The 26,024-nt window shown below is 57.6% G+C and overlaps 6 protein-coding genes across 6 annotated transcripts; 5 read left to right on the top strand and 1 right to left on the bottom strand.

Annotated features, from left to right (window-relative positions):
• The first annotated feature begins 1,115 nt into the window (after positions 1–1,115).
• Positions 1,116–2,833, top strand: KVR01_005698 (uncharacterized protein). Its single transcript, XM_044784879.1, has 2 exons — positions 1,116–1,434; positions 1,501–2,833. Exons 1-2 carry the CDS (start codon positions 1,326–1,328, stop codon positions 2,784–2,786), a joined length of 1,395 nt encoding a protein of 464 aa, XP_044646143.1. The 5' UTR covers positions 1,116–1,325; the 3' UTR covers positions 2,787–2,833.
• Positions 2,834–4,424: 1,591 nt separating this feature from the next.
• On the bottom strand, positions 4,425–11,841 carry KVR01_005295 (DNA-binding E3 ubiquitin-protein ligase SNT2). Its single transcript, XM_044787804.1, has 4 exons — positions 9,706–11,841; positions 9,161–9,644; positions 6,956–8,861; positions 4,425–6,899 (listed from the first exon to the last, which is right to left on the bottom strand). The coding sequence occupies exons 1-4, from the start codon at positions 10,616–10,618 to the stop codon at positions 4,896–4,898; spliced, it is 5,307 nt and encodes a 1,768-aa protein (XP_044645740.1). The 5' UTR covers positions 10,619–11,841; the 3' UTR covers positions 4,425–4,895.
• Positions 11,842–12,470: 629 nt separating this feature from the next.
• Positions 12,471–13,007, top strand: KVR01_004904 (uncharacterized protein; the record flags this gene model as incomplete). The annotated part of the gene is made up of 3 exons (XM_044793431.1): positions 12,471–12,513; positions 12,583–12,773; positions 12,873–13,007. The coding sequence occupies 3 exons, from the start codon at positions 12,471–12,473 to the stop codon at positions 13,005–13,007; spliced, it is 369 nt and encodes a 122-aa protein (XP_044645349.1).
• A 3,996-nt stretch (positions 13,008–17,003) lies between these two features.
• Positions 17,004–20,523, top strand: KVR01_005699 (uncharacterized protein). The gene is made up of 3 exons (XM_044783038.1): positions 17,004–19,530; positions 19,578–20,101; positions 20,160–20,523. Exons 1-3 carry the CDS (start codon positions 17,291–17,293, stop codon positions 20,192–20,194), a joined length of 2,799 nt encoding a protein of 932 aa, XP_044646144.1. The 5' UTR covers positions 17,004–17,290; the 3' UTR covers positions 20,195–20,523.
• Positions 20,524–21,715: 1,192 nt separating this feature from the next.
• On the top strand, positions 21,716–23,272 carry KVR01_005570 (uncharacterized protein; the record flags this gene model as incomplete). Its single annotated transcript, XM_044782047.1, has 4 exons — positions 21,716–21,894; positions 22,012–22,075; positions 22,132–22,544; positions 22,603–23,272. The coding sequence occupies 4 exons, from the start codon at positions 21,716–21,718 to the stop codon at positions 23,270–23,272; spliced, it is 1,326 nt and encodes a 441-aa protein (XP_044646015.1).
• Positions 23,273–24,102: 830 nt separating this feature from the next.
• KVR01_005244 (uncharacterized protein) lies at positions 24,103–25,868 on the top strand (the record flags this gene model as incomplete). The annotated part of the gene is made up of 2 exons (XM_044791154.1): positions 24,103–25,464; positions 25,534–25,868. The coding sequence occupies 2 exons, from the start codon at positions 24,103–24,105 to the stop codon at positions 25,789–25,791; spliced, it is 1,620 nt and encodes a 539-aa protein (XP_044645689.1). The 3' UTR covers positions 25,792–25,868.
• Between the last annotated feature and the right edge of the window lie 156 nt (positions 25,869–26,024).

Genomic DNA, 26,024 nt, shown 5'->3' with positions numbered 1-26,024 from the left:
AGTCCCAGTCGCTGCTAACAGACAGGGATGCCCCGCAGCGCTCGGGGTTTCTCCTCCAGAACTCACTGCTGCCAGGCTGCAGGGCCCAGTCCCGCCTGGATGGCCGCCCTGACGTCGTTTCCGGGAAACACACTACCGATTCTGTGTCCCGGTACTCCGTACATACTCTCAGCTCCCAGGGGTCATGCACTTGAACTCTGACAGATCACCCTAGCACAGTTCGTCCTCCTGATTGAATAAGCTCTAGGCTGACACTACGTAGGCATGTGGCAGGACATCTCACGGGCCAGTGTATTCAATGATCTGCCAGACACTGACATGGCTTCAGAATGCAGTGACAATACAGGAAAGATGGATGAATCACGGGGAAAAAAAGTACTTGGGTACATAGGTATCGAGGTACCCAAGTACACACATGCATGTACCGAGTACCTAGGTACTTTAATACCTGTCCAGTGGGATTGCAACTTGCACACTGGCCAGGCAAGGACCCTGGATCCACTTTCCCAAGGCCCAAGGCCCAGCCAGCACTTGAGATCAGGGGACCAGCGGGCCAGGCCTGCAAGCCTCTCCTTCCTACCTGCTACGGCCTGCATGCGGCCAGTGTCCACAGAGCCAACGCAAACAGGCACACTCTGCTTGTAATGACTACAGGAATCTGCACATGTGCAGTGACCAGGCATACCTGTGGGCTGAGACCAAGAACCAGCAAAAAGCTCAGCTCGGGTGCCAACTAAGCAGCCACTGCACCTATTTTCCAACGGCCTTGGGGATAACCTCTTTATGGATACCTCAAGATAGAAGTACTAGAGAACATCTCACACCCCTCTGAAGTCAACGGCTAGATCTATACAAGCTATAGGAACTCTGGTGTGACATAAAACAACTGTTGGAGGTTGCGGTCGTGCAACGGTGTTAGTACATGATGCTGAGATGACTGCTGGCAAGGCATATTTCGACCTCTGCCGGCGTTGAAGAAGACGAAGCGCCTGAAATACCCTCAGCATCGGAATCTTCCCCATTGGTCTGAACCCACTGTGTGCAGAAAGGCATTACATCAGTCTCTTTGAATTGTCAGCATGCAGTGGGTGAATCCTTCCCGTCGGACTTAGCCCCTGGCTTCGGCCGTCTCACCCATCACATGTCTTTTTCTGAGCTCCCCAAAGAGGGGACGTCTAAAGTGGTCCTGCACCCTGTCTGTACTTGCCAGTGGGCTATCCATTGCCTTGGTCAATACTCTCAAGTTTGCCATTGATCTCATGTGGTAAGGGGGCTTTACGCCTCATGATCAGTCATCAAAAGGACGCTTCTAGCACACCATCCCAATGGCACCAGACGCCACCGCAGGCGGTGAGACCCGTTCAGCACCACCGGCAACCAAGAGGAACAGTGCTGTCAGAAAGGAGCAGAATAGGAATGCTTCTCGAATTTACAGTCGGTCACCTTGAACTCACCGTCAATTTGGTCAGGCCCGGCAAGGAGCTGATATTATCATCATAGGAGAACGGAGGAAGCAGAGACTGGCCTTGCTAGACCACCTTCTCCAGAAGGATGTCGACCAGGCACTGTCAAAATCGTCGCAGGAGAACAATTTGACAGGGCCTGCTCCATCTCAGCTGGAAAAAGAGCAGCCTGTGTCAGGCTTGACAGACTCTGGTGAGGAGGATGCGGCACAGCTTGCGCAGACCTCTGCGTTGGATCCCCTGAGTGAGGACTTGGGCACATTGGAGCCTTCAGCCTTGGATGGTCTGTCATTCGATGCATCGTGGCCGATCCCAAGCAGCGATCCAGTATGGGACTTTGTGGGGAACCAAGATGGCGTATCTGATGCTGTCGAGACGCACCTCGAGGCTCCGGCTCTGGCCCCGAGCAAGCCATTCATGCTTGGAGAGATGGGCAGAGAGCAATGGCACAGCACTGAGGAAACACCCGAGCCTATCCAAAGCCTTCAGGATAGGGATTTCTCTGCGGCAATGAAATCTGTCCAGGCGAACATCTTCTTCACCACTCCAGGACAGCAACATCCCTTGTTCTTCCTCGAGTCTCCAACGTCCGGAAAGAGCAGCCATACCAAAACAGATCCCTCCCAAGTAGAATCACCTTCATTTTCGTCAAAAATATCTTCGACTATTGTGCCTTCGCCACGATCAGCAGTCTCAAAACCCTGTTCACTGCCTGGCGAGGACAGCCTGGGGGAGTTCATGCAGCGCCTGATGAATCTGCGGGTACCGGACGTCAAGCAGGTGATATTCGTGCAGCAGAGCCAGCTCTTTGCCGCGGTCATGGACAACACCCTTGCCATAGGCGTCATGACTGGGCCCGAGGCCATCTTTGCCGACGAGGCCGCCAGCCCCTTCAACAGGGACTGGGTCGCGAGCAAGGGGTCGATGCAACTATCGCAGATCCGGTCCAAGTTCTCGGGCGCGCCCAGGGACCTCCAGCCGGTCGACGTCCAGATCACCGTCGAGCATCACGTCTACCTGGACGTCATACCCTTCCCATCGTTCCGGGACCGTGCGCTCAGGGCTATCGCTCAAGAGCCGCCCCTGCTCGACGAGGACGAGCTGTGCCGTGATATCTGCAGCAATGAGGGGCTCATCGTCTGGGGATCGCAGGGGAACAGCCGGGGAATGGAGGCGGCCAGGCCATGGGACATGAGAAGCTGGGAGCCGAAGCCGTGGTTTTTAAGGAAATATCACTTCTTGGTAGGCGGCTGGGAAGATGAGATGTGGAGGGCGACAAGATGGTGGCATATGATGCGGAATGAGAGAATTCCTGTAGGATAACCGCGCAATAACTCCTTGTCGTAGTGACGAAAATATCCCACCGAACTTGAGACTACGGAGGCAGTCCTGATCCAGGATCGCAGCAAGTGTCAGTCCATCTCGAATTGCCCCAGCTGACTGGAGATGAGCGGCCAGATGCCGCACTGTGGATGTAGAAAGAGACCAGCAATCCCATACCTACATACATACAGGATGAACCAAATTGTACTGTGAACAAACAATATGTGAGGAGGGCCCAACAAGAACTCAATTTTAAACGGATCTTCACGTTCATATATGTAATCGACCAACGTCAGGATAGTGTCTACCGCCTTATCAGCAGATGAACGATAACATCGGGCAATGGTGGGGATCGGCCCTGGGAGGGGCTTTCCATCAGCGTTGAGAGACTTTCTAGAAATCTACCCACCTCGTCAACTTTCTGCTAACCAAACAATCCATTTATCAAACCACAGCCACCAAAAATGGACGATTCGAAAGGTCTGGACATCGCATTCGAGGAGGCCAAGCAGTCCTACTCGGAGGGCGGAATCCCGGTATGAATGACCGGCAGATGGCGCCCGAAATGGCGTTCTTTATACACACACGCCCGCCTTCTAAATTGCAACGTTCTTAAGATCCTGGGTTTTTTTACTGACTGCTACTCGGTGATACACAGATTGGCGCCGCACTGGTGTCAAAAGATGGCAAGCTCCTTGGGCGAGGCCACAATATGAGAGTCCAACTAGGCTCGGCGAGTAAGTTTGGTCATTCTCTCATAGAAGCAAGAAGAAACACCTTGAGAGAAGAAGTCTTCGCGTAGACATGCAATAGACAAGAGAAAGAAGAAGAAAAAATTCTGAACCCATATTATAAATTCTTTTTCATTCTATCGCTAGACTACAAAAGTTGGGGTTTCAATTTGTATTTAACAAGAACTGACCAAGTTACAGTCCACCATGTAAGTCGAAGCGCCACCTGGGCAGCACACAAACCTCCCGGTACTAGACCACCTGAGCATTGGCCAGCATCAACTCACAACTCAAAAACATATAATATAGGGTGAAACCTCGGCCCTCTACAACTCAGGCCGCCTCCCCGCGAGGGCCTACCAGGGCAGTACCATGTACACGACCCTCTCGCCGTGCGACATGTGCACGGGCGCCTGCCTCCTCTACGGCATCGCCCGCGTCGTCATCGGCGAGAACGCAAACTTCCTCGGCGGCGAGGCCTACCTCCGCTCGCGCGGCGTCGAGGTCGTGGTCGTTGGCGATGCGCGCTGCAAGGAGTTGATGGACACCTTTATCGCCGAGAAGCCCGAGTTATGGTAAGACTTCCTTTTTTTTGTGGTCCTCACGCCTTGGCCGGTTCCTGTCCGTCCTCTTCATCCATTATTGCCCAAACCCAAAGAAAGGACCTACGCCTGTCTCTAAAGGGCGTATTGAGGAGTTCCCTTACTTGAGACTGGCTCTGTACACTCCCTTGGCCGCCTCATTTGTGCTACTACAGATGACAATGAATTGGCTAATTGAAATTGTCTGTGGTAGGAACGAGGATATCGGTGTGGAGGAAAGGGTGTATTCCAAAGAGTGATTCGTGGACTCAGGTTTGGCGTCGAGTACGAACATATCACAGGTCATGCATAGGATGCATAATTTTGAAGTATTTCTCAATTGTTGCCGGTCCAGGCCTGAAGCCCTGACGGCGCCTTTCTATGCCATCTTGAGGCAATGCCTACATTGGTCCTCTCGACGTCATTCCTCCTGGTAGTACGACCGATTCATTCATTCGAATCCGTCTGCTTCCAGCCTCTCCGTCTTCGGCCGACGAACTTGACCAGTATCTAAAAATACCCTCATTGGGATACAATAATTCTACACGCGACCTGTGAAACCTCTTCTGGCATACAAGACGACAAAAATAAGCAGCGCTTGTTGTGATTAAGACGTGAAAAGCCTGACGTAGGCCAAGTTCTCATTCGCTGCTGAAGGATTGTGGCTCCAGGTGTGTTGTCTATTTTTTCTCTCTTTTTTGCTTCGACCGGTTGGTGAGTTGCCTCGATGAGTTCACTCCTGAAGGTGGCTAGCCTACCAGATAGCCTCGACATGACTCAATCGGATCGTTGGACTCTTAGTGTAGCAGATTTCGCAATGATGGACTTGCGGATGCTCCACTGGGCTGTCGGTTATCTGGTGCCCGCGGTGGCATGCTTGTCTCCCGGCCGGCCATGACGGTATCCCTCGTGACGGGAGGGCTGCCGTGAGGCGTTGAGAATGGGGATCTTTGGGGATGGAGACCATGAGTGAACGGGTGTTCTGCTGCACGCGGCGGAGGCCCGCCATTTGTAAGGTGATGAGGAGGTGGAGGAGGCTGGTGATGGACCGAGTGGGGCTGATGGTGCTGAGGCAAGTAGGGGCCCCCATTCGTCAGAGGCGGTGGCCCTCCCATGCCCCTCGGCGACGGCGGCATACCGTTAGCTGCCGGCTGGGGACCGTAATGGTGGCCAAGAGCATGGCTGTTCTGCAGAGGTGGCGGGGGCGGGGGGATGCCTGACAGTGGCGGCGGTCGCAGATGATTAGGCGGGGCCAGCGGTGGCACCGTGCTCGGTGGTATTTGCGTATGCGCCCCGTTCATGTGGTGTGGCTGGGACGGCGGCGGCGGCGGAGGAGGATGAGACCCGTGCTGCGATGATGGTCGACGCCATTCACCATACGGCGGTGTGTGAGGTGGTGGATATTGATGTGAAGGAGGGCCTCGCGGTGGCAAGGCAGATTGCAGCGGCGGGGCAGCGATTGGCTGCGCCAACGGCGGCGGCGGCTGTGTATGTTGTTGGGGAGCCTGCACCATGGGTGCCGCGATGGGGGCAGCAATGGGAGCCGGGGCTTGCACAGAAAGCGGCCCAGGAGGGGGGCCGAAAGCAGGCCCGTGGCTCGTTGCAGCTATCGGGGGAGGTTGTGTTGCCGGGGCATCCGACGAGGTCTGGCGAGGAGGGCGATCCCATGGTTGCGGCGCAATATTCCTGACGCTCATCAAGTTTTGTGGACTCGCGGTGGCCTGGATTGTAGGGGGAGGCGACCTCACGGCCTCGACAGGTGGGGGAGATGCCTCCTGCTTGACGACTGGCTGAGGCTCGACACGTCGATTGGCCTTCTTGCACTTGTGACATTGATAGTTGCGCTGTGCCACAAACTTTTGAGCCTCCTCGCCCAAGCTGCCACTATGGCCATTAACCAGGAGCAGTCCCTGCGACGCGTCGATCGAATGCCATTTGGGGCTGACGTCGGTGCCGCAAGTAATACAGACCTTTCCAGCTGGCTGCATGATGTAAGGCACCTCCTCCTTGAACGCCCCGTTGACCTGAACTGGCGACGTTGCAGGCACAAGCGTGGTGGTGGAGGCCCTGCGGTTGATTGGCGTGGTCGTTGCAGCAGTGACCGGCCTCGCAGCCGCCGGGATGAGGTTGGCCTTGCGAGCACAGCCTGACAGCGCCAGATCAGCCTGCTTGAAGTTCCGCACATAGAGCTGCAGCGCATTCAAGCCGGACTCATCGACCACGTCTTCGATGTGGTGAATGACGCTCTTTGGCACGTGGTCTTTACACCAGATTGCCGCTGTCATAGTCCCACTTTCAGAGCCAATGCTGACAATGTTGTGCTGGTCCCGACGTGACCCCTTGACGGGAGTGATATCGAACCCGACAGCATAACCCTGTTGGTAGGCACACTCTACATGGAATGTCGTCCGACAAGTTGGATTGTGGCATGGTACACAAGCGCCGCCCTGCTGCTTGCAGACTTTACACACTTCTTGATAACGCGACCGGGGAATTGAGGGAATGCCCTCGCTGGGCTCGAGGGCCTTGGCGTTTGCGAATTTCACCTCGGGGGTGAAGACGGCGCAGGTTACGTGGACCCAATTGTTGTCTGCTGTCCTCTTCAGCGGTTCCCTGGGGTCTACCGGTCGGCCGAGTTCCTCCTGGAGTTTTCGGTAGAAATCGGCTGCCTTCTGAGCAGACTCCTTCTCCAGTCGTTCGCGCTCGCGCTCCTTTTCGGATTTCTTCTTGTGAGATATCTTTGGAGGCTCCACAAAGTCATGCTCGGTTCTTTCGACAGGGCAAAGCACACACTTGTAATGCTGCATGCATCAGTTAGCTTCTGCTCGGTGGGGAGGGGAGCAATACATGTCCTTACCAGGGAGATTTGCGGGTTCTTGTCGTTTGAGCACATGTCGCAGATCCATCTTCCGTTTTGCCGGTTGTCAATCACGCCGTAGCAGTTGCGGTGCACCGTCATCCGACACTCCCTACATGACAGGTGCTGGTCTCCCAGAGGCTCGAGTTGGCGACAGATACTGCAGGGCATCGTCTTGGGCTTGGGCATCGGCGGCGGAGGCGGGGGGGCGGGCTTCTCAATCGGCTTCTCCTTCTCCTTCTTCTTGGTCACGGCAGCACTGCCCATGCCTCCTGTCTCCAGCAGCGCGGGCTCCGGGTCTCGCTCGGACTTGAGCTTCTTGCGAGGCGGCTCCTGGGGTCCTGTTGTTTGGGTCGCGGAGGCTGCCGCTGCGTTTGGTGGGGGTACTGAAGGTTCGGGTGATCTATACTTGGTTGCCCTCATCCGCTCGTCAGCTGCCTGCAGCTCCTTGTATAGCTCCTCGTCGATCTTCTTCTTCAATGATCGGGCGCCGGATCCAGCGAGCTTCTTGGCCGCCTCGTCCAGATCCTCCCACTGAATGGCATAGCGCCGCCAGAGCTCAGCACACCTCCGACAAAGAGCCACAACGAATGGTGTGCCTTTGTCCTTGTTCTTGCCACCATTTTCGATGACCACGGCGGATGAAACATTTGGAGCGCGCCGCCACTGTCGTGATGTCCTGGTGTTGCAGAACTTGCACATGAAGTTCTTCTTCCGGTCTTTTGCCTTGACGGTGTCAAAAGCCGAATCATCGTGGTCATCCGCTACCTCGTCCGCGGCCTTGCTGGCCTCTGCTTGCGCACGCTTGATCTCCTTCTTCCCCTTCCGCTGCGGGTGATTTCCCCAGATTTTCTTGCCCTGTGCCGTCTTCTTCCATTTATAGTAATGGCGAACGATCCACTTGTGGGGCACCGATTTGACGTGTCTTCTGACGCTCTGGAGCTCAGAGCCGAACCTTCCCACAGCCTCCTCGAATTTCTTCTGCTCCGTCGCGGTCAAATCGGGTTCTTTGAAGAGCGATTTGTCCGTCTTGGCAAGTTGTCGGAGTGCCTCCTCTGCGTTGTAATTATTCTTGTATAGAAGATCTCTGGCAATATCCTCCAGATTCGTACTCCGGTCGGGCAGGCCGAGTTCCTTCGTCATAGATCTGGCCCTGTCCATGTAGTCGTCGATCCCAGCTTCGGAGATGATCAAGTCGTTGTCAGCGTCTTTGACGGGCTCTCCATCTACGTCCTCGGCAGGCTTCCAGAGACACGTCGATGTCGAGTTTGGGTCATCCTCGTCGACATCGAGCCCACGTGGAACATAGCCGGAGAATGGTTCGTCTTGCACCCATTTGGGCCGCGTTTCACGCTCCCGCTTCTCCTTCTCAAGCAGAGCCTGGATCTCCTTGGAGTGACGGCCATCCTTGCGACCAGTCTTTTTGATCTCCAGGGTCTTAACGAACTCCACGGGCCGGCCTGGCCAGTTTCCAACAGTGGCCTGATGCCGAGGCCCCAGCCTGGAACTGGCACGGGGGTAGATGCGGTCGTCGTAGTCCAGAGCATCTTCTAACTTACAGTGCATGCCGAGATACCTGAATGGCCAGAGGCTAGCCTGGTAGATCTGCTCCTGAGTTGGGGGTGGGTGGTCGTGCTCCACGTCGGGGCTTGTGCGGTTCGTGTTCGCCTGCACAGGGTCCTCCTCCTCCTCCTCCTCGAGCAGTTCTTCGTCCTCGGCGCTGACATGGCCGGCGGAGTCATGATGGAGATGGGGTGCGTTGAGAGCCTCAAGCTTCCTCTCCTGGGCCAGGTTGCAGGGCCCGCAAGCCCAGCCAAAGCCGCGAGCGGGCTTCTTCTGCAACGGCGGCCGGACGCATTGCATGTGGTAGGTGTTCTTACAGAACCCGCAGTCAACCGAATCAGCACTACCCAAAGTGGTTAGCGCATGTGGTGGGGGCGGACGGGCAGCCCCAAAAGGGTCCTAGCGTGGATTCATGTGTCTGCCAGCAGGGAACGAGGGTGACAGCTGGGTTTTTCTCGGGCCCGCTGGGGCCTTGCTAGCCTGCCTCGCCTGCTCAAGGACCGACTGCGCATTGCTGAACAAGGGCTGCCGGGGAAAGGGAACAAGAGAGTGAAGGAGGCATTAGGGGTGGGGGGTTGTTTAGGACGGTGGCTATGGTGACGCTGTCCACCCGAACACCTGACTGCTGGGGAGGGTACGTACCTTGCACAGTAGCCGCTGCATCGCTTGCATGACTTCACGGCGCTGGTAAGTTCCTTTCCACGACCCTGTTCCACCAGGATGTATTTCCAGCGCTCGTCCAGCACCTTCTTGACCCGCTCGGGCACGTTGATGATTTGCGAGGTGGGGATTGCGTCGTAGTTCTTTTGGATGTAGCGGTCGTACATCTTGTCCCACCAGAAACAGTCTGGGCTCCTGCGGTACGCTTCCGCATTGGGGATCTCTGCCTTGTGCCTCACCGTGCACTTGCCGCGCAGCGAGTTTAGAGGGCAAATGTCGGAGTGCATCGTCGCAAACAGCATCCGCGTATCCTGGGCCTTGCGCCCAATGTCTTTTGGTCGGTAAAACCAATTGACCCTGACAGAGTCCACCGGGCGCGTTGCATCATTCTTGGAGTGCAAAAACTCCATGATCCGCGCAATGTAATATGGCTCACCAGGCGGCTCGCAGATCAGGTAGACGTGGTCTGTTTGGATGCATCAGCCTGTGCTGCTTCGAAAAGGGGTGACAGTAGGCATCTCACTTACCATTTACTGCCAGGATGGTCCCATCATCCGCTGTGAGCGTCTTGTTCTTGGGCCTGCCTTGGCACTCCTCGAAACTCATCATGTTTGTCTCGGCATAACCGCTGGCGCCACCAGCACCGCCGCCACCACCAAGCGACTTTCTGTGAGCAGCCCCCGACGATCCTGAACTCGCCGGGGCGGCCTGCTGGTTCAGAGCTGATGAGCTGCCTGGGTTTCCGGCCTTGCGCTTCTTGGATGTCTGCGAAGAAGCTGCAGGGTTTGCAGAAGGGGCAGGTGTTGCTGATGCGCTAGCTTGACTCTGCTGCTGCTGCTGTTGTGATTCTTTGTTGGCTGCTGAGGTGGTGGTGGTTGTGGTGACGGGGGTGGTGGCGGCGGCCGCTGCGGAGCCACCGTGCTTCCCGTCGTCTGAGGAGGGCAGAGGCTTCCGTGACGAAGATGATGACGAAGATGAAGATCCGGACTGCAGGTTGTCCTGGGCCGTGGCAGACGAGGGGTTTGCCTGTCTTGTGGATCTTTTGGCATCGCCATCGTCCTTCCGCTCGGGGGCTGCATCGAAAAGGTCCGAGTCGATGTCCTTGTCCTCTGCGTAATTAGGGCGTGCCCGGCCAGTCCTGCCGCGGGAGCGCGTGCCGTATGGCGATGGACCAGTGGCTGCGTCCTTGGCGTCCGGGGGGTTCGACCCTGACGAGGAGGAAGAGGATTTGGTCATGGGCTGAGAGGTGGATGTGGCTTTACCAGGCGCTGTCTCAGAGTCTGCTCTCTTGGGCGGCACACCAGAAGCTGAGGAGGGCGAGGCGTTTCTGGATTGCTTACTGGAGGTGGGTGCCTCGGAGCCCTCCTTTGACGATGTTGCAGCGGTGGGAAGCGAAGGGCTTTCTGTGCCCGCGGGATGTGGTTGGGATTTTGGGGCCATGATTACGGGTGTGGCCAGGGCGCCGTTGTCCAAAGCAGGGTGAGAGGCACAGGAAGAGAGATTTGGTGGGAGCGAGGCGCCGACCTTGTCGTTTCCTGCCGGCGCCGCGAGGTGACCAGGGCGGCTCACTCACACAGCACAAGTCCAAAAATTTGGGGGGGGGGGAGGGTTACATGTGGCGGTCGAAGTCCATACGGACGGACAGGAGGAACACCAAAACCGCGGAGCTGGCTGATTTGGCAGAAATGCGATCTGCGGCAATGTGGATGGAACACGCTGGGTAAGGCCTTGGAGCGTGCAGATGGATGTGGGCCGGGTGAGAGAGTGAAGGTATTCCAGCTGGGGCGAGAGAGAGAGAGAGAGAGAGAGAGAGAGAGGGTGGTGGTGGTTATGGTGTGAAGAAGGTGGTGGTGGTGCTAGGATGGTCAAGGAAATAAAGAGCACAAGAGTAAGGAAGACCGGGCAGGTAGAGCCGCAGTGTGGATGGTGGATGATGGGCTGCGAGCAGTGCCGGGATGAAGGCGCGAGGAGCAAACAAATGAACAAGGGAAAATTGGTGGGTGATGCAAGGTGGAAGTTGAGAAGAGACGTTATATCGGGAGGGAATGGGAGGAGTGTGGAAAAGGGCGAGTCGAGGTATGGGTGTGGATGGGCATGGGTATGCATGGGTATGGCTTTAAGGTACGGGGTATGCGAGCGTGCAAATGGGCCATAGAACATGGGCCATGGACCATGGACCATGGACCACGGGCTTGGGTATGGGACGTCTTAGGTAAGGCAGGCAGGCAGGCAGGCAGGCAGTCAGGCAGTCAGGCAGTCCGGATCTGTTAGCCTGGTCCTACGGGCGAGGTGTACGGAGCAGGGCGATGAGATGGCCAGCAGGAAAGTCAAAAAATGATCGAGGGCCAGAACCAGGCCGGGCGGCCAGCACCAGAATGCACCGGCACCTGCATGTTGCGGCTTGACAGCTGCGTGGCCCGGCTCCGCGTGGCCGTCATGGGGCCAGGGAGACAGACAGACAGGATGGGCCTGTTCAGACCAGATGGGCTATGGGCGACAGAGTAGCCCGTCTTCTACACGGAACGGCAGCACCTCCCATGCGCAATGCAAATCCCCAGCCAAGATAGATGGAGAGCGGCCGTCGTGAAAAGAGAGAGGGTGAGAAAGGGCGCATGTGTGTGGATTAGTGTGGCGTGTGCGCAAGTGGAACAAGGCCCCCAATCTACGTACGGACTGATCTGGCTTGGGACTGGGACTGGGCTTGGGACTGGGACTGGGCTTGGGACTGGGACTGGGCTTGGGACTGGGACTGGGACTGGGACTGGGACAATGGGCAGGGCTGGGCTGCTCGAGTGGCCCTGCTGCTGTATATCCAACTACACAGTATCTACTCGGAAGGCATGTTGTGTTGGCTCCCTGTGTTGACGCTGAGTATCACGCAACCAGCGGCCCGGCACAGATGGGGCTCGCGGGGGTGAGCACGAGCGAGCAAGTGAGTGAGTGAGCGACTGATGAGGAGTGGGCGAGTTTGAGTGGAATGGAATGGTGGACAAGAGCGAGTGCAGATGCGTCGCGGTGGATTGCTTGACATGGGAGGGCAGACCAGAGGCCGTGACGCCTCCGCTGCACCAAGCCCACCCTAGCCTGCAGGGGTCTGCCAGGTACTCCCAATGTAGTGGTGACTTCTCCGGGTTTGCTCAAGCCTAGACTGGCTTCCTGCGTTGGGCCACTTCGACGACATGTCGTTGCATTCAGCAGGACATCCAACCATGTCCGGATACAACGAACCTCTGAGGCTCCTGCGGCCGCAGTTGCAATCGCCAGCCCTGCCTCTCGACTTGCCAAATGCCACATGGCGACCTGGAGCCTCCACAACCCCCGTGCCGGCACGTCAAGTTGACAAGGCCTGCGTCGCCCCCTCCCCAAATTATGGTGACGATGGACAAGGCTTGGTCAGTGGACAGGGACATCCTACGCAGGCAGCAGGTGGCTCTCGCGGGCCGTGCTGGGCTATGGGCTATGGCTGGGTGTGGATTGTCCTTTTTTTGGCGCCTCTCGTCTCTTGTCTCGCGCCGTCTGCCCATCTTGCCCGTCTGGCTGGGACGGCCGAGATCTGACCTGCACGCGCAGAAACGAATGTGCCAGTCGTGCCTGGGTACGTGGGTACATGGGCTGGAAAGTACTCGCTACCCCAGCTCTACTTGCCCAGGCCAGGTGGACCCGCCCAGGTAACTTCGGCATCCTCCCTCACCAGCCCAGCCCAGCCCAGCCCGGCTTCAGGCTGCATGCTGCTATGTTGCTTGCTTCTATTGCTGTCATTGCTGCCTTTGCTGCCATGGCTGCTCATGCTGCATCCAGTATTGACTGTATTGAGATTGAGGCGAGATGAGCCAGGGAGGGCGATGTGCCGTGCGAGAGGACACTGCAAAACCTCGGCCAGCCTGGCCTCATTCAAGATGGATGCATGTTGACTGTCTTGATGCCGCTGCTCTTGCTCCTCTGCATCTGGGGCAATTCACTCGACAGCCCGACGGTTGGCGCATGCGAGTGTTTTGACTCGCCGCCAGACGGCACAAATCTAGACACGGCACTGTCGTACATATGACCCTAGGAAACCTCGTTATGCTCTGCTAACGCGTGCACAGAACTTATCTGGCGGGATGCCAGCAGCTTGCCTGTGGGCGGACGAGGAGCTGCTGCTGCTGCTGCTGCGTGGGTGGACACCAGATACGTTGGGGAGATCGACTCGCCGTGTCACTCACCCACCCACGCATTCACGCTCTGCCACCACCTGGGCAGCAGTCGAATATGCACCGTACCCAGCCAGCCAGGCTTCAGTGTGTCCAGACTGCCGTGCTATCTGATCAGCATTCATTTCGATTCTGGTACTCGACAGCTCGGACAGTCTGGCCCGCGCTTGCCACCCTCACCACCCTTACATCGACCCTGTGCACACTACAACTGCACTACGGCAACACCCTGATTTCATCTCATCTTCTCACACTGTCCGTTCAAGTCCCCTGTCTGCTGCCAAACTTGTAGATATCTGAGCCGCTGGGCATGAAACACAGCGGCCAAAACTCCCGGGGCCAGAGGTAGATCCACGGCCCTCCCACCGTCCTAACGCTCCTCCAAGCTTTTGCTGCACGCAATCGCGTGGATCACAGCTGCTAATGATTGGGCTAGCCCACCCACATAAGTCAAGGTTGGAGCATCCGTTCGGGTTAGCGTCTCACGGCCAACCACGGCATGCCTGCCGATCGTGTCTCTTCCATACAGTACGCCGACTGCATCGACGATGTGGTGTGTGTAAACTGGCTACCTCTGCACGCTGAACTTTTCAACCTTGGGCGAGGTTATCAAGACTCCGGATTCCGGAGTCGCAGCGCAGTCTCGCTCCGCTCAAGACTCGTGTGCGCGAGGCCCGGCGCTGAGATGCCGCGGTGTGGTCAAATGGCGGCGGGATCGCCACCCCGTTACCCACAGTTGCCAGGGCTCGAGCTTCCTAGTAGTAGATTTCAAATATTCAACGTGGTCGCCAAGGCCCAGGGCAGCTCTCGTCGCCTTCCGATCTCAAGCTGCACTCCCGACCTTCATTGACTTGGGCCGCCGGAGCCTCGCCTTCAATTTGAAGCCTCCCGGCTCGGAAGAAGCGACGATAAGGGTTACATGAGGCTTGTAAGGCTTAGAATGAAGACATGGTCCGCGTTCCTCGCAAACGAGTGTGATGATACAGGTGAGACTGCCCCGGCCTGTATTGTCAGAAGATTGACCGGGGCTAAGGTAGGAGGGCAAGGAGGGGTGCATTGTTCCGGCAGCCCCTTATTGAACAACTGCAGAGGCGGATGCGTTTGGCATGCCCTCGTCTCCCGCGCAGCAGCCCCGGGAGGATACACTGCTGCCGCACAGATTCGCCTCCCATGGACATACCGGGCCTCGGAATGCCGCACTGTCGCTACACACGGCGTCGTAAAAGCCTTCTGCCTTCCTCCATCAAAATCGCAGAGGGCAAATGAGAGACGGACATCCTTTCCGGCCTGTGTAAAAGCAAGTCGGGTATTGAAAACCTGGGCATGTTTCTTCACAACGTTGCTTGCAATTATTTTTGGACCAGCGATAGATGGCAGGTGTTGTTTCAAAAGGTCAAACCGGCCACCGGCCATCGCTTGGCAGCCTGGGGGTGGGTTGGCCTGCTGTTGACCCAATGGACCCATGGCTCCAAGTTCCAACCACACACAGCCCGCCGGATATCAAATACTAAGCCGGACCGGTCAAGATTTAGGGCTTCATCATGCACCGTCTGCGGAAAATCTTCAGGTGACTGATAGGCCGCTGTCTCTTTGCTCACCGACAAAAGATGCACAAACCCAAGCGCGAAGTGCCGACATCGCCAAAAGGAGTCATGCTTGCCTGACTCAGCATGGCTATCTGGGCAACGTCCTTCTAGGCGGTGCTCGTCGGGGACACCCAGCGCTGGACTACTTGGTGCGCGACTGGTGAGCCGCCTGTCAGTTGGCGATCCTGGGCAATTGTCTCATGTGCACTCCAGGCTAGAGATGACGCCGTCTGCAGCGATCAGCCGTGATGGGCCAGACGGGTCAACTCGCTGGGCCTAACGCCGCGTGACTAGCAGCGCCACCTACCCACGCTGCACACATTGTGCTACTATCATGTGTTCCCTCACCGGAGCCTACATATGTATCATAATCAGGGAGCATGCCCCAAACCCCCCGTGCTATGAGAGCACGAGCATACAAGTCCGGGGAGTCTTGCACCCTAATCCGAAGTGCCTCTTGGGAGCATGCTGCGCCTTCCCAGCAGTCGCCCCACCCCACCCTCTGGATGCACCGGACATGGTGGACAACGGTAGGGGACCAAACGTGCAATCCTAGCCCGCCTGCTGTAGCCGAGTCACACGGGCAAGGCTTCCTGGCGTGCCACTTCCTTGACTGCCAAATGGGTGTAAGCTGGCGTGTCGGGTGGAATAAGCTCGTTGAGCCAGCGTCCAAGGCATAACAAGGGTGGGTAAAGCCAATAGCCGCCTGATGAACACTTCTTAGGGACCGGGGCGTGTGCATATCGGTGCCTGGCGCCAGCACCGTGGTTAGGGCCAGGAGAGGGGAGTTCTCCAGACATATCGGCAAATGATGACAGGGCGTCGGAAGCCTTGGGCCACGCATATATAACACGGGGGAGGATTGCATCGCAGTGCTAGTGCTGGCGAAGGGGGGGGGGGGGTTTGGTTCTTCAGCTGGGTTGGAAATGTGGGCAGGCCAAGGAGGAATGAGGAATGCAACGGCCATAGGGAAAACTTCAGGTTAGTACCGCAGGGGGAGTGTCTCCCAGGGAAGTGCCTGCCGTCCAGGGTTTGCAGCCCAGGGTGGTGATGTCGGCCTGTAATCCGCGGGGCCCAACGGCCGGCTGACCGAACGAGATGGCCGCCGACGGGACGGGACCATCACCACGCCAATCTGGCATCGATGGAACCAGACATGCGGGGCGCATCGTGTGCAGCCCAGCCCAGCCGTTCCATCAAAGGGCGCGGCCGGCAATCAAGGCTGCAAATCTCGAGGGAAGTGAGGATGTGTGATTTCTCAGAAACATGACATGACGTTTCGAGATGACCCGCGGGTCGGGCTCTCGGCCGCCCTGGCCACGAGGCTAATAAAAGTAGCAAGCGGGCAGGCGGGTTGGGGGCACGGTACTCAGCTTGGGGCTGCTTGGTAGGGTCCGTAGGGACGAGAGAGCGAGAGAGAGAGAGAGCAGGGGGCAGCCAAAGCACAAAACATGCCGGGGGGCCCGGCAAATTTGCATCCCAGATTTGGCAGATTGGCAGATTCCAGCCGCAGCCGCAGGCGCGCTCCTCCCCCCATCAACGGGCGCGACGGTCTGTCAGCAACAATCGATCGGCTTGGGCAAGGGGAGGGGGCTTATGAGGGGGGGTCAGAATTGGAGGAGAATGGGGTAATCGGGTTTGCTCTCGTTGTCATTGCCCACGTACCTAGGTACGCAGGACTGGACTGGACTGGTTGACTGGGACTGGAACTGACCCGGCGGGCGGCTGCCGCAGGTGCAGGGTGCAGGCGCAGGCGCAGGCACAGGCACAACAACACAAAGGCACGGGCAGATGTGTGCACGTGTCGGCCAACCTTGTTCCCCCATGCGCCACCCCACCACTGACCCCCCAACCAAGACCGCCAGGACTGAACCCCCCGTACCGTTGGTCGTTTTTAAGGCAGCCCTGGTAACCAGGATGCAGCTAGCGGGGCATCCACCCAACGCTGCAGCTTACCTAAGCCGGGGATCCACCTACACTGCATCGCATCACCATCATCGCAGCCACTAAGCAGACTACCAGGTCCTTTCTTTTCCAGGCCTGGCCTGTATCAACATGTGCAGCATACCGCTCTCCTCTCTTCCGCCTGCCGACAGCCTGTGCTCTCGTAAACATCTCCAGGTCTACAACTCAAAGGCGACCATATGGAGGTGAACAGCTCATCGCAAACTCATCGCTGCCTTGCTTGTTAGCCCTGCTGCACCGGCTATCGTTTCCTTGAGGAGAGGAAGACCGACGCAAGGGTAGACAGCATCTAGAGTATCAATGGCTACGCCGTAATCCCCACGCCTGCCATCCCCATTTGGCTCTGGGAATAGACCTGACCCACAGCGACCATGGGTCCGGGCAACAATGGAACATGGCGCAGACCAACATTGGAAGAGGTCAGAGAGCGGCAAGCCGCTTACGAGAACACAACAACTCACAGCCAGAAGCGTCAGATTGATTTTTATGATCAGGATGGCTCCTTTGACCACGCTCTACCCTCTGTCAAGCGCGTCGCTCCGTTTCACACTGCCGCTGCTCTCTCCAAGGGTCTACCCCCACTCGCTGCGAGTGAGATTACAAGACACCTGCCCCGAGTTCCCCCGAGCTGCACCGTCAATGGCCTGTCTGAATACTCCCAGAGGAGAGCCTTTCCGGCCACGCCGACCCCAGCTCACGATGCATTGCTAAAGCTGTCACACCCTGCCTACAGGATTCCCAGGCCGTTGACGGCCAACTTCGAGGCCTGCGGCATACACAGCATCTACCCCTGGCAAAAGCAGTGCCTCATGGGTCCAGGCCTCCTCAGGGGCGAGAAGAACCTTGTGTACAGCGCGCCTACTGGTGGCGGCAAGTCCCTGGTCGCAGACGTGTTGATGTTGAAGAGGGTTCTGGAAGACGGCGAGGCCAAGGCTATCCTGGTGCTACCCTACGTGGCGCTCGTCCAAGAAAAGGTTCGGTGGCTGAGGAACCTGGTTAATGGTATTTCCAGAGAATCCATCACCGGCCCCATCCACGAATCAGATCAGAAATTCTGGCGTAGACGATCCGACGAGGACACCGTCAGGGTTGTCGGATTCTTCGGCGGCAGCAAGATCAAGCAGACGTGGGTCGACTTTGATATCGCCGTTTGCACAATTGAGAAGGCCAACTCTCTCGTGAATACCGCCATTGATGACGGCTCGATAACCGCGCTGAAGGTGCTAGTTCTTGATGAGCTTCACATGATCGACGACGATCACCGGGGCTACCTCTTGGAACTCATGGCCACAAAACTTCTTTGCCTTGACGACCATGCCGTTCAGATTGTCGGCATGAGTGCGACGCTGACAAACATTAGGTTATTGGCAACGTGGCTCCAGGGTCATCATTATGAGACTCATTATAGGCCGGTCCCCATCGAGGAACACCTCGTATATGACGGCCGAATCTATGCCGCCGGGACAGCCAGCCGGCTCATCAAGGCCGTCGCAACTCAGGTCAATGGCTCGCAAGTCTCTCAGGCTCCATCCGCTGCAATAGGAACGATAGCGGCATCGGATGCTAAGGAACTGCAGGACCCTGTTCTGAACGCGGTCGTTGCCCTCGCAAGCGAAACGGCGCGTGCTGGCTACGGGGTACTAGTCTTTGCAAGTAGTCGCGCGGGCTGCGAGGCGGATGCCCTCATCATCAGTCGGGCACTGCCACCGCTCCATGAGTGGGACACTGATGTGCAGGAGAGGCGAACAGACTTGCTTGGTGATCTCAGAAGCCTGCCAGGCGGGCTTGATCCCACCCTTGAGCAAACGATAAACAATGGTGTGGCTTTCCACCATGCAGGCCTCACCACGGAAGAGCGGGATCTCATCGCGAGTGCCTATGATTCCGGCACCGTCAAAGTCTGCGTGGCCACTTGCTCTCTCGCGGCCGGTATAAACCTCCCAGCCAGGCGGGTCATTCTACACAATGCACGCATGGGCCGCGATATTGTCGGACCGTCCATGCTACGCCAGATGAAAGGCCGTGCAGGACGCAAAGGCAAGGATGAGGTGGGGGAGACGTATCTCTGCTGCCGTCAGAAAGACGTCGAGGAAGTGACCGACCTGATGCAAGCAGAACTGCCCCAGCTCACGAGCTGTCTCATGAGCGACAAGCACCGTCTTCAGAGGGCACTGTTAGAAGCGATAGCGGTGCGGCTGGCGACTAGTCGTGATTCGCTCGACGACTTTATCCAGAAGTCACTGCTCTACCAGACCATGGACATTATCAAAATGAACGAGACCGTCGAGGCTAGTCTCACCGAACTACAAGACAGAGGTTTCGTATCTATCGATGATTTCTCAAACTTCAAAGCTACACAGCTGGGTAAAGCTATTGTAACATCCTCTCTAGACCCAGACGACGGGGTCTTCATACATAATGAGCTCAAGAGAGCGCTCCAGGCCTTTGTTCTGGATGGAGAGATGCACATCCTCTATACCCTTACGCCTGTCCAGGAAATGTCGGTAAATATCAACTGGAAAACCTACGCCAACGAGATGGAAAACCTAGACGAGAGTGGTCTCAGGGTCCTCAACTTCCTCGGCTTGAAGCCCACAGAGATCAACAGGATGTAAGTTCTTCTGTCTTTCGAGACGAGACCTTGACTAATCGATGCAGGATGCGTGGAGGAGTGATGAGAACAGAAACAACCGCGGAGAAGGAGGTCGCCCGCATCTATCATCGCTTTTATCTTGCTCTACAATTGCGTGACCTGTGCAACGAGATGCCGGTACACCGCGTAGCGCAAAAGTACACGATGCCGAGAGGGACAGTCCAGATTTTCGCACAGTCTTGTCAGGGCTTCGCGGCCGGCATGATCAAGTTCTGCGAGCAAATGGGCTGGGGAGTCATGGCGGCCGCGTTGGACCACTTTTCAGACCGACTGAGGGCTGGAGCCAAGTCCGATTTGCTTGCGCTGGCCAGGATTACCTTTGTCAAGAGCCGCACCGCGCGCGTCTTCTGGGACAATGGCTTTCGAAGTGTCGCTGCTGTAGCGAATGCCGACCCACAAGAGCTCGTCCCTATCCTGCTGCAAGCGCAACCAAATAAGATCCGCCTGGAGGCTAAGGACGAGTCAAAGTACAAGGAGAAGTTGCTCTTGAAAGCGAAAGTCATTGCGGATTCGGCAAACAGGCTCTGGCGTGAGTAGCTTGCGAACAATTCCTTGCCACTGGGCTATTTTGCTGACTGTGAATGCAGAGATCGAGATGCAGCAGGATTTGGATGAAGAGTAGTGACTGCCAGGTGGGACGGCGGTTTGACTGACACCAGAGCCAAGAAGTGCTCGCAAAGTGCCTCCACAATTAGACTTGAGTTGACAGGAGCCTCTCACAGAAAGTGACCGAGGTCGCTTGGAAATGTCAGAACATGGCACACATGTTGATCAAGGTACCTGATTCCGTGCCGGAGCTCAGAGTACAGATGTGACGTTGGATACTGCAACCGAGGCGAAGCTTTGACGAGTGCCCCTTCACCTCGGCTGTGAGGGCAGCAGGCAAGGAAAACGAGACGCTCGCGGACGGAGAAGCGTGACAGACGACGAATGAGACTGCCAATTACAACAGGGCCCTACTCGAGAGAAGGCCGCGTGTTTCTCGTCCCTCTACTGGCCGGGCCGAGTGACACGCGGAGATGGCCGCCACCAGATTCGACAATCATGACGATATGCTGGTGGTTGGTGTTTTGGGTGCAGCTTTAACACGCCAGAGGCCTTCATCTCATGTGCCCCGCCAATCCAGAAACCGATAGTCGGAAGTTGTGTAAAGGCTTGATTGACGGCAACTCGTTTCGATTACCGAAATCTGTCGATGAACTCGCTTGCGACGTGAATGCACCATGCTTCCCATATTCCTTCGAGACATGGTAGCAGCCGCCCTATGGGGTCGGTCTCGACTTGTCCAACATCGGTGGTCCCGCGCTGCCACACCACCCACACGCCTGGTCCAACCGTCCAGTCAGCGTGACCCCAACCTTCCCCAAGCGGCGGCAAGAAAGTGGCTGCATGCAGGCCTGGGCAGGATTTGTGCCATGCGGAGTCAATCAAAACAACATGCAGCTTTGGTGTCAATGTGCCTGCTGGTCACACAACGGACAAGAGGTTTTCATCTCTGGTGACCGGCCGTGCGCACCAGCCTACTGAGCTTCAGCAGGCCGGACGAGCTCGAGTCGGCCCCCGCGCCCAGAGAGAGGGAGCTACATCCCAAGAGGCTGACACTACCGATCTAGCCCGGCGGCGCACACACTCTCGAGCTGTCTGCCCGAGGCTCTCGAGCTGTCTGTCCGAGGCTGGTCTCTGCGCCTCACACCCGTGAGGGGGACAAGAGTTTGCGTGAATACATGATCCCGAAGCAGACCGAGAGACATATACACATAATAGAAGCACAGCGATACCGATCGCACAAACCGCACGTTCTTCTACCGTCCAATGCCAATAGGACCAGGTCCGCCTGCATGTCATCCGACAACGCAATAGGTAAAGAGGGTGTGGTGGCAGAGCACGGAGCTAGCCAGGCAACCCACACCGAATCGTCTCAGCCCGCTGCTGATTGCTTAGGAACGGCTGCCTCTAGCTCGTATGGCTCGCGTAAATCATATATATCTTTCAGCCTGCTGTCTTTGTGACCCCCAACGTTTCCTGTGCAGGCTGCCACTATACCCACATCCCTTCCCACCGATACGGTACACACGGATTCACACCTTTCTTCACCCCGCGTATCGAACAAGTCTCACGGTGGCTACAGCCTACAAGACTGGACATGGCTTCGTCCTCTAGGGCCAACGGTGAGGGGAGTTCTCAGAGAACACTGGGCGAGACGATGCGCGCGCCATCGGTGAACCCCCCAGGTATTGTTGTGTTGGATATTTTGCCCGACGACCTGGACCGCAAGGAGGTGCTGGACCCAAGCCAAGACTTGTGGCTTTCTACGAGTGACGGGTAAGACACCTAGCTGCTCTCGTCATGTCCGGTCCAGTGGCCGAACACTCGCGCTGTCTGTGTCACACGACTTGGACGTATCCGCGCCGCATTCCATGGCTGACATGACCGCCACAGTCGATACAGTTCCGCGATAATCCCTCTCCGCATCGGCTTGCCGCCACATCAGGAGATTTTCCAGGTGGGCTCGGAAACCCTTTTGTCTCGCCTGAGCGAACTCGTGCTTACACAGAGCAGGTGCACAAGAGCGTTCTCCTGAAAGCCGAGTGGTTCCGCAAAGCGCTCCTGGGGAACTTTCTCGAAGCGGAGGCACAGTCCCTCGACTTACCGGAAGAAGACCCAGCCATCTTCCACTTCCTGGTCGCGTATCTCTACGAAGAGCGATATGTACCGACCAAGCCGCTCTCAACAGCTCTAGTCCTGGACCCGGACAAGGGCAAAGGGAAGGACGTGGCCAACGGAACACCCAACTCGGACTCGGATTCGGACGGTCTCAGCTGGCACAGCGACAGTAGCGCTCAGTCACGACGGCGTCAGGAGCGCCGCAGACGACGCCAGGAGCGGCAACTCGAGCGGCTCCGCCAGAAGCATCCCGGACAGCATCGGCCAAACTGTCCCTGTCCACAGTGTGCTAACTCTCATGGACCCCCGTACGTTAGCCTTCCTTGCTGTCCACGCCGCGCCGATAGCTAACACTGAATTCCACAGGTGCTGGGCATGCGCGGCTCCACGATTCCCCCCCGTCCCCCCGCCCATGTATCCGCCGGGCGTTGTAGTACAGGGGCGGGACAGGTCGTGGAGAAACCAGCACCACCGGAGGCGGGGCCCAGACGGCAGGCCCATCCCGCCGCGGCCGGGCTCACCACCAGCCATGCCGCCATCCCCGTCGGAGGCGGAAGCCCGCATCAAGGGCGAGGACATGCGGACTTGGTTGATCGCCTACGAGCTGAACATTGACGTGTACATCTGCGCAGACAGGTACATGCTCGAGGGCTTCAAGGAAAAGATATTGCGGGTCACCATCGATATGCTCGAGAGCGCAGGCCCGGACGCGGCCCAGGTGGAGGTGCTCAGGCTCTGCCGCAAGATCTACGACGGCGTGGGCGACAACGACTCCCTGCTGAAGATGGTGTTTGCGAGGGTTGGGTTCCTTCAGCCGACGCTGTGGAAGAATTCTCCCGAGGAGACGGGCGAATTCCTGTTGACGAACCCGGAGGTTGCGACCCTAATGCTGAAGGAGACTTCGATTAGGAGGGAGGAAGATTTCAGCGCTGTCCCTCTTCCCAGCATGGAGAGGGCAACCTGGACCATGCCCCCGGGCCGACCTTATGATCACCAGATGTTGCCTCGACCTCTACCGAGGGGCGTCAGGTACTAATGCGCTGTAGTTGCCCCGTGGTTTGTATGCCAGCACACGGGTGGCATCCCAGCCCGGGTTCTTGAAGCTCGCCTCTACTTTCGCTGACTCCATGATTTGGTGTTGTCGCCCACATTTGGCCAAGGATGGGCAGGTTCAAGTATCAGGATCAAAGATACCCTCAATTTGAATTCACGGACACGATTGATGAGATGACATGGTCAACTCGCGAGTATACCACAGTATTGTTAATTGGGCTGTCAAGTACGAGTTGGGACGGATCGAACGGATCTCACTCGGGCTATCATTCGAGACGAGCACCGAGCGAAAACTGAGCTGGCGCTGCCTGTAGAACAGCGCCATGTTTGCCCCCCTCCCCCTGAGCGTGACTCGTCGACTGTTATGGAGTATAAGCAGCCAATTGGTGGAACCGTCGTCGCTACTAGATGGATCAATTGCTGCGGCTTTGGACCATCTCCCTTATAATGTCGGCGAGCCTGTCTATCTATCTCTTCCCCACAATCCCCGGATCGCAGGCTACAGTAAAACCCCAAATTGCGGAGGAGATCCCCACCATTCGACATGCCAATAACCATGGATGATAAGTCGGCCGGGGTGAACCAGCATCCTCTTGCCACCAGGGTCCTTGTTCGCTAGTGACGCTGGTTTCCGCGCCCTCGGGTTATCTTGTCGAAATGCCCAACTGTAGACGAACCTTTCACCCGGGATTGCCCATCGAACAAGAACAATAAGTAGGCGCACCTCCCCCCCCCCTGGCCGAAGATGGAGGACGGCCTGAGCCTTGAGAGTGACGACAGTCGCCGTCTTCACCCACCGCTACAACCACCAGGATGGCTTCCTTCCTCGTGACAGCCCTCCTCCTTGTGCTGTCCGGGCTGCTTGCGCCACCAGGGGCCACGGCCCAGGACCTCGTTGCCCAACTGGACTATGGCACCTTTGAGGGTGCCTACTCGGCCCAGTACAACATCTCGTACTGGCAAAAGATCCCGTTCGCCCAGCCGCCCGTCGGCGACCTCAGGTTCCGCGGCCCGCAGCCGCCGCTGCCCGTCGCGAACGGCACCTTCAACTCGACCCAGCCCTTCGACATGTGCGTCCAGCGCACCGTCAACGGCTCCGAGGACTGCCTGTACCTGGGCCTGTACTCGCGGCCCTGGACCAAGGGTGAGCCCCTCCGGCCCGTGGTCGTCGTCTTCTACGGCGGCGCCTTCATCCAGGGCAGCGCCTACTTCAGCATCCCGCCCCCGGCGTACCCGATCCTGAACGTGTCGTCCGAGACGGACCTGGTCTTTGTCTACCCCAACTACCGCACCAACGCCTTCGGCTTCCTCCCGGGCGCCGAGGTCGCCGGCGACGCAGGCTCCGACCTCAACCCGGGCCTGCTGGACCAGGACGCCGCCATCCGCTGGGCGAGCAAGTACGCCGCAAGCTTCGGCGGCGACCCGGACTCCATCTCCATCTGGGGCCAGTCCGCGGGCGGCGGGTCGGTCGTGGCGCAGGCCATCGCGCGCGCGGGGGCCCCGGACCGGCCGCGGCTGTTCACCAGGGCGCTCGCGAGCAGCCCCTTCTGGCCCAAGACGTACGGCGGCGAGTCGTCCGAGGCGCAGGCCGTGTATGACATGTTCTCGACGGCGGCGGGCTGCGGGACAGGCACGGGGAGCCTCGGGTGTCTAAAGGCTACAGACCTGCAGACGCTCAGGAACGCGTCGCTCGCCGTCGCGGCCAGCCACACGTACAACTCGAGCAGCTACACGTGGGCGCCGGTGATCGACGGGCGGTTCCTGACCAAGAGGCTGAGCGAGGCCGCGGCCGCGGGGGAGGTCAACATGGACTCTGCGTGGGGCATGTATAACACCCACGAGGGGGAGAACTTTATCCCCCCTGGGCTCCAGAATGCCCAGGACAGCGGCACGCCCCCTTTCAACTCGAGCGTGGCAAGCTTTCAAGACTGGCTCTCTGGGTTCCTGCCGGGCCTTGACGAGGCCGATCTGGACGAGGCCAAGGCGTTGTACCCGGAGTCGGGCAGCGCCGAGGCCGTGCCTAGTTATAATGGCTCTTACACGCGCGCTGGGCTGGTATACCGGGATGTTGTCCTGGCCTGCCCGGCGTACTGGTTCTCCGGTGCGGCCCCGGAAGGGAACTATCTCGGGGAGTACTCCATCTCCCCGGCCAAGCACGGCAGCGACACCATCTACGTGAGCCACTCCCTCCCCTCTCTCAAAGCACCCCCAGAAAGCTCGCTGACATGATTCTGCGAACACAAGTGGAACCAAGTAAACGCCGTGCAGAAGACGGACCCGTTGCACTACAGGGGCTACGCCGGGGCGTTCGCCTCCTTCTTCATGACTTCCGACCCCAACGAGATGAAGCTGACCGGCGACGGCGAGCCCGGCGTCCCGCCGCTGCTCGAGTCGGGGGACGAGTTCAACATCAACGCGGCCGGCTTCGCCCAGCTCGAGCTCACGCAGTTCAAGGGGCGGTGTGATTTCTGGAAGAGCGTCGCCCCCAAGATCCCAATATAGAAACGCATGGGCTCGGTGGCCGGGCTCTGCCTGTAGTATTAAAGTCCAAGATAGAAATACAACTAGCACTGGTAGCATTGAGCGATTGAGCGTAAAACGTCGGCCATGTACTTTCGGGCCGTCACAATCCGTTCCGCCTGACCTTGGATCCAAATCCATTGTGATAGTAGAGATGTTCCGACAAACGGTCATGGATAAATTGATGTGTCAATCGTGGAGTTGTAGACAACCGG

The sequence above is a fragment of the Diaporthe batatas genome, assembly GCF_019321695.1.
Source record: "Diaporthe batatas strain CRI 302-4 chromosome Unknown Contig00005, whole genome shotgun sequence".
Lineage (NCBI taxonomy): Eukaryota > Fungi > Ascomycota > Sordariomycetes > Diaporthales > Diaporthaceae > Diaporthe > Diaporthe batatas.
The sequence above is the reverse complement of the archived record's forward strand: the minus strand, read 5'-3'. Positions and strand labels throughout refer to the sequence as shown.

Bases quoted from the DNA above. Each gene is read 5' to 3' on its own strand.
- KVR01_005295 (XM_044787804.1), bottom strand. From the start codon at position 10,618: ATGGCCCCAAAATCCCAACCACATCCCGCGGGCACAGAAAGCCCTTCG. The intron at 9,645-9,705 runs GTAAGTGAGATG...GCATCCAAACAG, and splicing joins GACCATCCTGGCAGTAAATG to ACCACGTCTACCTGATCTGC. The intron at 6,900-6,955 runs GTAAGGACATGT...TGATGCATGCAG, and splicing joins AGAACCCGCAAATCTCCCTG to CATTACAAGTGTGTGCTTTG.
- KVR01_005699 (XM_044783038.1), top strand. From the start codon at position 17,291: ATGGGTCCGGGCAACAATGGAACATGGCGCAGACCAACATTGGAAGAG. The intron at 19,531-19,577 runs GTAAGTTCTTCT...TAATCGATGCAG, and splicing joins CCCACAGAGATCAACAGGAT to GATGCGTGGAGGAGTGATGA. The intron at 20,102-20,159 runs GTGAGTAGCTTG...CTGTGAATGCAG, and splicing joins TTCGGCAAACAGGCTCTGGC to AGATCGAGATGCAGCAGGAT.
- KVR01_005698 (XM_044784879.1), top strand. From the start codon at position 1,326: ATGGCACCAGACGCCACCGCAGGCGGTGAGACCCGTTCAGCACCACCG. The intron at 1,435-1,500 runs GTCGGTCACCTT...TTATCATCATAG, and splicing joins GAATGCTTCTCGAATTTACA to GAGAACGGAGGAAGCAGAGA.